Source organism: Diceros bicornis, chromosome 10 (genome assembly GCF_020826845.1).
Source record: "Diceros bicornis minor isolate mBicDic1 chromosome 10, mDicBic1.mat.cur, whole genome shotgun sequence".
NCBI lineage: Eukaryota > Metazoa > Chordata > Mammalia > Perissodactyla > Rhinocerotidae > Diceros > Diceros bicornis.
This window is the reverse complement of record NC_080749.1, coordinates 57,964,983-57,977,726: the sequence shown is the minus strand read 5'-3', so window position 1 is coordinate 57,977,726 and position 12,744 is coordinate 57,964,983. Positions and strand designations below refer to the sequence as shown.

Here is a 12,744-nt window from a genome sequence, read left to right as displayed (position 1 = left end):
AAGAGTTGGTTCTTCGAGAAGATAAACAAAATCGACAAACCCTTAGCCAGGCTTACTAAGAAAAAAAGAGAAAAGGCTCAAGTAAATAAAATTAGAAATGAAAGAGGAGAAATTACAACGGATACCATGGAAATACAGAGGATTATAAGAGAATACTATGAGAAATTATATGCCAACAAATTGGACAATCTAGAAGAAATGGATAAATTCTTAGACTTATACAACCTCCCAAAATTGAACCAAGAAGAAATGGAGAATCTGAATAGACCAATAACAAGTAAAGAGATTGAAATAGTAATCAAAAACCTCCCAAAAAATAAAAGTCCAGGACCAGATGGCTTCTCCAGTGAATTTTACCAAACGTTCAAAGAAGATTTAATACCCATCCTCCTCAAACTATTCCAAAAAATAGAGGAAGATGGAACACTTCCTGAATCATTCTATGAGACCAATATCACTCTGATACCAAAACCAAAGACAATACAAAGAAAGAAAATTACAGGCCAATATCGCTGATGAACATTGATGCAAAAATCCTCAACAAAATATTGGCAAACTGAATACAACAATATATTAAAAAGATCATACACCATGATCAAGTGGGATTTATACCAGAGACGCAGGGATGGTTCAACATCCGCAAATCAATCAACGTGATACATCACATCAACAAAACAAAGAATAAAAACCACATGATCGTCTCAATAGACGCAGAGAAGGCATTTGACAAGATACAAGATCCATTTATGATAAAAACTCTCAATAAAATGGGAATAGAAGGAAAGTACCTCAACATAATAAAGGCCATATATGACAAACCCACAGCTAACATCATACTCAACGGGGAAAGACTGAAAGCCATTCCTCTGAGAACAGGAACGAGGCAGGGCTGCCCACTCTCACCACTCCTGTTCAGCATAGTACTGGAGGTTTTGGCCAGAGCAATTAGGCAAGAAAAAGGAATAAAAGGAATCCAAATAGGTAACGAAGAAGTGAAACTCTCACTATTTGCAGATGACATGATTGTATATATAGAAAACCCTAAAGAATCTGTTGGAAAACTGTTAGAAACAATCAACAACTACAGCAAAGTTGCAGGGTACAAAATCAATCTACAAAAATCAGTTGCATTTCTATATGCTAATAATGAACTAACAGAAAGAGAGCTCAAAAAGATAATACCATTTACAATTGCATCAAAAAGAATAAAATACCTAGGAATAAATCTTACCAAGGAGGTGAAGGACCCATACAATGAGAACTACAAGACATTATTGAGGGAAATCCACGATGACATAAAGAAATGGAAAGATATCCCATGCACGTGGATTGGAAGAATAAACATAGTTAAAATGTCTATATTACCTAAAGCAATCTACAGATTCAATGCAATCCCAATCAGAATCCCAATGACATTCTTCACAGAAATAGAAAAAAGAATACTAAAATTTATATGGGGCAACAAAAGACCCCGAATAGCTAAAGAAATCCTAAAGAAAAAGAACAAAGCAGGAGGCATCACAATCCCTGACTTCAAAACATACTACAAAGCAATAGTAATCAAAACAGCATGGTACTGGTACAAAAACAGACACACAGATCAATGGAACAGAATTGAAAGCCCAGAAATAAAACCACACATATACGGACAGCTAATTTTCGACAAAGGTGCTAAGGACATGCAATGGAGAAAGGAAAGTCTTTTCAATAAATGGTGTTGGGAAAACTGGACAGCCACATGCAAAAGAATGAAAGTGGACCATGTGCTATCGCCATTCACAAAAATTAACTCAAAATGGATCAAAGACCTGAAGGTGAGACCTGAAACTATAAAACTTATAGAAGAAAATATAGGCAACACACTATTTGACATTGGTTTTAAAGGAATCTTTTCGGATGACATGCCTACCCAGACTAGGGAAACTAAAGAAAAAGTAAACAAGTGGGACTTTATCAGATTAAAGAGCTTTTATAAGACAAATGAAACCAGAATCAAGATGAACAAACAACCAACCAGCTGGGAGAGAATATTTGCAAAACATACATCTGACAAGGGGTTGATCTCCGTAATATATAAAGAACTCACACAATTGAACAACAAAAAAACAAACAACCCGATCAAAAAATGGGCAGAGGAAATGAACAGACACTTCTCCAAGGAAGATATACAGATGGCCAATAGGCACATGAAAAGATGCTCAACATCACTAATCATCAGGGAAATGCAAATCAAAACAACACTAAGATACCACCTCACGCCCGTTAGAATGGCTATAATCACCAAGACAAAAAACAACAAATGTTGGAGAGGATGTGGAGAAACAGGAACCCTCATACACAGCTGGTGGGAATGCAAATTGGTGCAGCCTCTATGGAAAACGGTATGGAGATTCCTCAAAGAATTAAAAATAGAGATGCCCTATGATCCAGCCATCCCACTACTGGGAATCTATCCAACGCACCTGAAATCAACAATCCAAAGAGGCTTATGCACCCCTATGTTCATTGCAGCATTATTCACCATAGCCAAGAAGTGGAAGCAACCTAAGTGTCCCTCGACTGACGATTGGATTAAGAAAATGTGGTATATATATATACAATGGAATACTACTCAGCCATAAAAAAAGACAAAATAGTCCCATTTGCAACAACATGGATGGGCCTGGAGCGTATTATGTTAAGTGAAATAAGCCAGAAAGAGAAAGACAAACACTGTATGATCTCACTCATATGTGGAATATAAACCAACCCATGGACAGAGAAAACTGGACTGTGGTTACCAGGGCAGTGGGGGTGGGGGGGCACAAGGGGTGAAGGGAGTCATATATGTGGTGATGGACAAACAAAAATGTACAACCCAAAATTTCACAATGTTAGAAACCATTAAAACATCAATAAAAAAAAAAATACAAAAAAAAAAAAGTTCTACTCAAGGTATATTTAAGGATAGTCTACTACATTTCCTATGAGAAATGAAAACTGATAAATTTTGCTCTCATTTTTTTCCAGTAAAAAATGGAATGAACCTTCCCCAAATCTTGGTAGAGAAGTAGCCTAAAACTCCTAAAAAACAGGCAGGCAAAACAAAAGTATTTCTTCTATTTCAGGATTTCTTCTTCTTTTTTTCAGAAACAGCTAAATTTCTATACTAAACTAACAGAGGCAAAAGACTTATTTCATAACTACTCCAAATGCACAGAAGAATATATATCACAAGTATCAGGAAAGTAATTTCACCTCAGCTACATATGCTCTTGGATTTTCCTCCTATGTATGTCACCTGCCTCCTACCCCATATTAAAGTATGATTTTTCCCTCAGATACTCGCTGCAAAGTAGAAGGATCATATCTAAGAACTGAGAGTCCATGAATGAGCCAATTTTTTGAAAAATAAAATACTCTATATACTCCTTTTATAGACTCGAAAGAGAAAAAAGGATCAGAAGATCAATGGAACTTTTTAAAAAGGTAATATGGACAGTGGGGAATATACCTGTTCTGCTTTAATTTTCTGCTAAAAGAGATGAGTATAAAAACATATCTAAATACAGTGCCTAATCATCAGCAAGATCAAAATAACAACAGAAAGCCCATCCATTCTCTATCTCAAGCAAAATCTCTGAATACAATTAATTTCTCAAAATTAAATTATTTATATCAAAGAAAATATGTATATTAAACAACTTGTTTCACCTTCTGAACATCATGTGTTTTAGCCCACAGCTGATATGAACAAAGTATTATAATTAGTTTGCAGTAATCAATTATGTTAATTAAAAGATTCTATACATCTGAATATATCATTGATTGATACTAATTTCATTAAGCTTTCAAATTCACCAAAAATATACTTTTCTACCGACCTCCCAATATGATATTTACATTTATATTTAAAATGAAGACTTCATCATCAACAACAAAATCAATCATTCAAACCAACAGCTCAGGAAGATCAGATCAAGAAAGAATTATATGACTCTAAAAATACAGCCACCTCTATTTTTTATAACTCATATGTTAAAATGTAAATATTTCCAATACTAAATTTACTTAAGATTTAACAATTCTAAATTAATGATACAAAGAAAAAAAGAACTTACTTGGCCATAAAACTATATCAGGAATACGCTGAAACGTTCCTTCCCTGAGCAAAAACATCTCATGAAGACAATGACCTGTTTTGTGGTTTAAAAAAGAAAATGCAAAAACATCTTAAATTATAGGAAATTTGGAAATTAAAAATAAATAATGCTTATATAAAGTTGCTTACCATGAGCTCTAAATACTCGATCATCTGCTTCTTGTGAATATGAAATATTAGTTTCTTTAAGGTCATGAAGGAAATCTTCATTTACAATAGAAGGAGGTGTATCACTGGGATTTAAGGATGTCTGGAAAATAAAATTGGTTTCTTTGACTTATTTCTAGAAAATAAATTTTGAATACCTCTGTTAGGGAGACTGACTATAAAACGTAAATTTTTTTTACATCCAAACTAAGACAGAAGCGTAGGAAAACACCAAATAATACACATGGAAACCAACTTTGTGACAGCAACAAATTACAAATGGTCTGGTTAATCACATTCTGTAACAAAAGTTATAGAAGGCTTATATTTCCTCTTTTGCTTCTAAGATCTACCTTGTCATTATTCTAAAGACTGCAATCAAGAACAAGGAAGATAGCAAAGTCTCAGATCTTCAATTTTAGATTAAGGAGATTGAGGGAAAGCTACTTGACTTTTGCATTATCTACATTTTCACCCGTAGATAAAATTTATCATTTCCTATACTTAAGTTACCATTTTAAAATGATCACCAAAACGTCTCACTTACAATAAATAATAAACCCATTTTATAGGACTGGTTTAAAGCTCACAACATAATTACAAACTTGATACTTAATTTCAACTAACAAGTAACCTGGAAAATAAATCTTCAACTTTAAAACTATGTGACACCGGACATGTCACCCAACTTCTGTGAGCCTTGGCTTCTTCATCTGTTAAATGAGATTATCACCACTAAATTTTTACAGCTACTACAAGGAAGGAAAGTTAAATGCAGTAACTTTTGTAAAATGCACCCAATATCATGCCTACCATATAGGAAGAGGTCTATAAATAGTTGGCCAAATCAAATCTGCTATGAAAAAAAAAAAGCCATGATATAGTATTTGGTACAAAGAAAATATAAGAATATGTAAAGAAAAATATATGATATTTATAGTCTCTTAGTATCTTATTAAGTTCTGTATTTAATATTCAATTATATAATAAATATTTATTGAGTACATGCTGTAAGCTAGGCATCGTTCTAGGCCCTGGGGATACAGCAGTGAGTTAAACAGGAAAAAAAATCTTGACCTCAAGGAATTTACCAACGAAACATACAGATTACTATTTTGTTAAGTTATTGAAAATTGAAAAGGGCTCAAAAACAGAAAAAAGAAGTACATGTAACACTGGTGAAATTTCTTAACACAGTATGTAGATTGCACCAATGTCAAAAAAAGTACTTACAAGTAATAGTCAAAAGAGAGAATTAAGGAAATGAAAAAGATGTTTTAAGAAAAGTTAAAAGAATTTGGCTTGGGAGGGGCAGGAATTAATTGTTTAGCCTAATTTAATTACTAGAATAAAATATAATTGTGGATTTACAAATAAACCAAATAAGTACTCACTGAATACCTACAGTCCTTAACATGTTGGATACAATGGAGAATATAGTGTTAGCCATAACGCCTGTACTTAGGGAACTTATATACAGTTAGAGGGACATGCAGAATACCATGCTATAGCAAATAATAATAATAAATAATAAAAATCATAATAATATTAAAAAGTGCTATTTCATTAGTTTGATATGTATACAGTTTAAAGTTTTCTAATTCCACTTTCAGAAAAGTGAAACAACACACTCACAAGGCCAATATAATTAGTAAACTTCTTAACAAAAAACCATGACAAATGCATTAAGGAAACTATAACAAATTACAAAGATAAGTCTAATTAATTTGGGATTAAACACACATACAGTTAACCATATTAGTAATCATTCATATTTGCTTACTTTAGAGGTAGTTTTATGCTCCACACTTACTCCAAGGGTATTTTGGATCCAGTCTCTAAAAGTTGGTAAAATCATGCCGCTAAGAGGGTACCTAAGGTACAAAGAAGGTAAAACATTAGAGTAAGGTATCTTCATTTAAATTTAAATCTTAGATTCGGCTTCTAATAATGGTCAAGTAGTTCCTATCAAACCAATCTTCCCACATATAACTAGAAACTCTGGACAAAAAACAAAACAAACAAAACCCAACTACCTGAAGGCAATATAGGCAGACCAAAAGCAGGCAAAAATAAGGGTAAGGGAGTGTGCTGCACTTGGAAAAAGGAAACAGCACTACATGAGTGTCCAGGTTTGTTTTTTTAAACAGGTTTTAGCCTGAGGGAAAGCCCCAACTGGTAACACAAAAGAAACAAAAATGCAGAAAACCTACTGTCTCCCTGGCTTGAAGAACCAGAGGACAGTGTTTGCAGTGAATACCACATCTGATGTAAGATTCATCTATGTTGATACATGTAGTTGCAGTTCATTCATTCCACAGCATAATTCCACCATCTGAGTACAGCACACTTTCTTCATCCATTATATTGCTGACAGACAATGGAGTTGTTTACAGTTTTTGGTGCATGCAAGGACATTCTTGTTTTCTGAAGAACGTATCACATGTTTCTGATGGGTATATAACTAGTTATAATTTTTAGGCCATAGTCTAGGCATATGTTTAGCTTTAGTAGATGATGTTAGTTTTCAAACATGTTTACTGCTAGCAATTGTTCCACATTCTCCCCACACTTGGTGATGGTGTTCTTTTTAATGTGAGACATTCTACTGGTAATCTCTTTCACTGATTACCTATGTGATCGCGCTTCTATTCCTATAGCTATTGAGTTATTACTGTTTTCTCATTGATGTATAAAAATTCTTCATATATTCTGAAGTCAAGGATGTATATGGTAAATATTTTACTCTGTAATTTGTCTTTTCACTCTCAAAGTCTTTTGATGAAAAAAAGTTCTACATGTTAATGGTGCCTAATTGATTCATTTTTTCCTTTATAGGTAATGCTTTTTGTTCTCTGCTTTTTTTGCCTACCTCAAATTCAGAAAGATATTCTGTGTATTCTTCTAGCAGTTTTATAGTTTTCACTTATACATTTAGGTCTATAATCTATCTGGAATTGATCTCTGTATTTGGTATGAAGCAAGGTCAAAATTAATTTTTTTCCACGATAGTAGTTTAAGTCCTCCTATAGCTATTTTTATTTCTTCTGTTTTGTGAGTATGTGTGTTTAAATGGAGAAAAGAAGAGATACTCTAGTAGTCACTATTTATTCCAGATCAAAGAACAATTAAACCAATACTGAAAACAAATCAGAACAGACTACAAATTGGTCTTAACATCTGTGTTGTGCAAGCTATTTAAAATGTACAACGTGTAATACTTTTATTCAAGATTATTTCCCACGTTCTTTTCAAATGCACATGGAACATTCTCCAGGATTGATCACATATTAGCACACAAAACAAGTCTCCATAAATTTAAGAAGACTGAAATAATACCAAGCATCTTTTCTGACCACAACGGTATGAAACTAGAAATCAACTATAGGAAGAAAATCAGAAAAGCCACAAATATGGGGAGATTAAACGAAATGCTACTGAACAACGACTGGGTTAACAAAGAAATCAAAGAAGAAATCAAAAAATACCTGGAGACAAATGAAAATGAAAATATGACATGCCAGAATTTATGGGATACAGCAAAAGCGGTTCTAAGAGGGAAGTTTATAGCGATACAGGCCTATCTCAATAAACAAGAAAAATCTCAAATAAACAATCTAACAATGCACCTAAAGGAACTGGAAAAAGAAGAACAAACAAAGCCCAAAATCAGTAGAAGAAGGGAAATAATAAAAATCAGAGCAGAAATAAATGAAATAGAGACCAAAAAACAATAGAAAAAATTAATAAAACCAAGAGCTGGTTCTTTGAAAAGATAACAAAATTGACAAACCTTTAGCTAGACACACCAAGAAAAAAAGAGAGAAGGCACAAATAAGTAAAATCAGAAATGAAAGAAGAGAGGTTACAACAGACACCTCAGAAATACAAAAAATTATAAGAGAATACTATGAAAAGCTATATGCCAACCAATTCGACAATCTGGAAGAAATGGATAAATTCTTAGAATCATACAACCTTCCAAAACTGGATCAAGAAGTAGAGAATTTGAATAGACCAATCACCAGTAAGGAGATCGAAACAGTAATCACAAACCTCCCCAAAAATAAAAGTCCAGGACCAGACGGCTTCCCTGCTGAATTCTACCAAACATTCAAAGAAGACTTAATACCTATCCTTCTCAAACTCTTCCAAAAAATTGAGGAGGAGGGGGAGCTCCCTAACTCATTCTACGAAGCTGACATTACCCTGATACCAAAACCAGACAAGGACAACACAAAAAAAGAAAATTACAGGCCAATATTACTGATGAACATCGATGCAAAAATCCTCAACAAAATACTAGCAAATCGCATACAATAATACGTTAAAAAGATTATACACCATGATCAAGTGAGATTTATTCCAGGTATGCAGGGATGGTTTAACATTCGCAAACCAATCAACGTAATACATCACATTAATAAAATGAAGAACAAAAATCACATGATCATCTCAATAGATGCAGAGGAAGCATTTGACAAGATACAGCATCCATTTATGATAAAAACTCTGAATAAAATGGGTATAGAAAGAAAGTACCTCAACATAATAAAGACCATATATGAGAAACCCACAGCTAATATCATCCTCAATGGTGAAAAACTGAAAGCTATCCCTCTAAGAACAGGAACCAGACAAGGATGCCCACTCTCACCACTCCTATTTAACATAGTACTGGAAGTCCTAGCCAGAGCAATCAGGCAAGAGAAAGAAATAAAAGGGATCCAAATTGGAAAGGAAGAAGTGAAACTGTCACTATTTGCAGATGACATGATTTTATATACAGAAAACCCTAAAGAATCCACCAGAAAACTTTTAGAAGTAATAAACGAATATGGTAAAGTTGCAGGATACAAAATCAACATACAAAAATCAGTTGCATTTCTGTACACTAACAACGAAGTAGCAGAAAGAGAAATTAAGAATACCATCCCATTTACCATTGCAACAAAAAGAATAAAATACCTAGGAATAAACTTAACCAAAGAGGTGAAAGATCTGTACACCAAAAACTATAAAACATTTCTGAAAGAAATTGAAGAAGACAAAAAGAAATGGAAAGATATTCCGTGCTCTTGGATTGGAAGAATTAACATAGTTAAGATGTCCATACGTCCTAAAGCCATCTATAGATTCAATGCAATCCCTATCAAAGTTCCATCAACATTTTTCACAGAAATAAAACAAAGAATCCTAAAATTTATATGGAACAACAAAAGACCCCAAATAGCTAAAGGAATCCTGAGAAAAAAGAACAAAGCTGGAGGTATCACACTCCCTGATTTCAAAATATACTACAAAGCTATAGTCACCAAAACAGCATGGTACTGGCACAAAAACAGACACACAGATTCATGGAATAGAATCGAAAGCCCAGAAATAAACCCACACATCTAAGGACAGCTAATCTTTGACAAAGGAGCCAAGAACATACAATGGGGAAAAGAAAGTCTCTTCAACAAATGGTGTTGGGAAAATTGGATAGCCACATGCAAAAAAATGAAAGTAGACCCTTACCTTACACCATACACAAAAATTAACTCCAAATGGATTAAAGACTTGAATGTAAGACCTAAAACCATGAAACTTCTAGAAGGAAACATAGGAAGTATGCTCTTCGACATCGGTCTTAGCAACATCTTTTCAAACACCATGTCTGACCGGGCAAGAGAAACAATAGAAAAAATAAACAAATGGGACTACATCAAACTAAAAAGCTTCTGCACAGCAAAGGAAACCATCAACAAAACGAAAAGACAACCTAACAATTGGGAGAAGATATTTGCAAACCATACATCTGAAAAGGGCTTAATCTCCAAAATATATAAAGAACTCATGCATCTCAACAACAAAAAAACTACCAACCCAATTAAAAAATGGGCAAAAGACCTGAACAGACATTTCTCCAAAGAAGATATACAGATGGCCAACAGATACTTGAAAAGATGTTCAAAATCACTAACTATCAGGGAAACGCAAATCAAAACTACAATGAGATATCACCTCACGCCCGTCAGAATGGATATAATTAACAAGACAGGAAACAACACGTGTTGGAGAGGATGTGGAGAGAAGGGAACTCTCATACACTGCTGGTGGGAGTGCAAACTGGTGCAGCCACTACGGAAAACAGTATGGAGATTCCTCAAAAAATCAAGGATAGAACTACCATATGATCCAGCTATTCCACTGTTGGGTATTTATCCAAAGAACTTGAAAACACCAATTTGTAAAGGTACATGCACCTCTGTGTTCATTGCAGCGTTATTCACAATAGCCAAGACTTGGAAGCAACCTAAGTGCCCATCAAGGGACGAATGGATAAAGAAGCTGTGGTATATATACACAATGGAATACTACTCAGCCACAAGAAACGATGAAAACCAGCCATTTGTGACAACATGGATGGACATTGAAGGTATAATGCAAAGTGAAATAAGTCAGAGGGAGAAGGTCAAATACCGTATGATTTCCTTCATTAAGTAGTAGATAATAACAACAATAAACAAACACATAGGGACAGAGATTGGATTGGTGGTTACCAGAGGGGAAAGGGGGAGGGAGGATGGTGAAAGGGATAATTCGGTACATGTGTGTGGTGATGGGTTGTAATTAGTATTTGGGTGGTGAACATGATGTAATCTATGCAGAAATAGAAGTATAATGATGTACACCTGAAATTTTTACAATGTTATAAACCAATGTTACTCCAATAAACAAAAAATTTAAAAAAAAAAAGGCAGATGCTGGGCCCTATCGAAGGAATTTTTAATTGGAAGTGACAAAAAGCACTGATTTTATCACATAATTTTAACAGTCACAGAGCATGGGCTGAGTGGATGTCACCCCTTATATGAACTTCATATTATAAAACAAAAATAGTATCTAAAATTCTCAAATCAATCTTTACATAAAGGTTAGCAAAACAAAAATGACAGTAGAAAGGAAAAAAAAAGAAAGAACAAATGTTTTAATCAAACAAGTTCCTTTTTTATATTTAAAAAATCACAAGTGCTAAAAATCAAATTGAAATGGTATGTTTAAAGTATTATATAATAATACTTTTTTCATAAATCTAAAGAAATTGAAATGAAAGAAGTTATGAGACTCATAGCTAAAAAAACTAAAGATAGTCATTCAGCATATAAAATTTTCTTCATTTTAGCTAAGGTAAAAGTATAGATTCTGGGAAGTTGGTTATAATACATATGCTACCATGTGTTTAGTAACGTCCTACAAAAAGACCACTTTGGAACTATCAGGTTTTAATGCTGGCCCTTATATTTTAACTGCAAACTACTTTAGGTCTCTGCAAAATATAGTAGACTCTTGATATTCATGAAAGAATCATATTTAGACCTTCGTGAATCCCTTAAGTCACAAATAACATTACCTATAAAATAAAAAGGTGACCATCTTCAAGATACTTGAACTAAAAGATACAGAGTTCGTGTTACTCTCATGCGTAAAATTAAATCTACATTCTACCACTAAGATAAACACAATATACCTCTACATCTGAATGTACAATATTTCAGATTTTGAAGAAATATCTTGCCTGGCAGAACCTTGGATTTAAAACTGTGCTCCACTATCTACAATTCCAGCACAAAACTTACACAGCTCAAGAAGACTTCCATGTCAGAATGTAAGATTTTCAATTCTACTTTTTCTTGCATCCAATGCCCTGGGATTTGAACAACAAGGAAGCCTGACTTAAAAATCATAAAGCCTAACATACTGCCAATGGCTCCAAAAATCTCATAAAATATCATGAAGTAAAAGTGAAAACTTTTGAGGTCAAAGAAGTAAATGAACAAAAAAAGAAGCATTATAAGAAAAGTTAAAGGGGGCCGGCCCTGTGGCTTAGCAGTTAAGCACGTGCGCTCTGCTGCTGGCAGCCCGGGGTTCGGATCCCGGGCGCGCACCGACGCACCACTTCTCCGGCCATGCTGAGGCCGCGTCCCACATAGAGCAACTAGAAGGATGTGCAGCTATGACATACAACTATCTACTGGGGCTTTGGGGGGAAAATAAATAAATAAATAAAATTATAACAACAACAACAAAAAAAGGAACAGCAGGCTCCAAATGGAGTCACTTATGCTAAGTCCCACCAACCCTTAATTCTTAACCTAATTTAAAAAAAAAAAAAAAAAGAAAAGTTAAAGGAATTAGAGGTATTTAACTTAAGAAACAGCTATGGAATGACTTGATTATTACAGTAAAATGATTTGGATTTACATCCAGAACTATAAACAAGCATTTATTTAACACTTATAAGACTGTAATGAGCACTGCAGGACTATAGAATTGGTATTATAATATGACTTTTGTTCTTAAGAAACTTATAACTCTAGTTTAGTCAAAGCTGCAAAGACATTTAATTTGTAGGGTGAACATGTGGGCAGGAAACATGAAACTTTTACCAGAAATGTGATAAGAAGAAAGCT

The 12,744-nt window shown here is 34.0% G+C and overlaps 1 protein-coding gene across 2 annotated transcripts in view; it reads right to left on the bottom strand.

The window, feature by feature from the left end:
* AGPS (alkylglycerone phosphate synthase) overlaps positions 1–12,744 on the bottom strand; it is a 142,210-nt gene that overhangs the window by 96,799 nt on the left and 32,667 nt on the right. For both annotated transcript variants that reach the window (XM_058549317.1, XM_058549315.1), the window contains exons 3-5: positions 6,072–6,162; positions 4,271–4,391; positions 4,101–4,175 (exon numbers count right to left, since the gene is read on the bottom strand). In XM_058549317.1, coding sequence (XP_058405300.1) covers positions 4,101–4,175; positions 4,271–4,391; positions 6,072–6,162 — 287 coding nt within the window. The remainder of the gene's footprint in view (positions 1–4,100; positions 4,176–4,270; positions 4,392–6,071; positions 6,163–12,744) is intronic.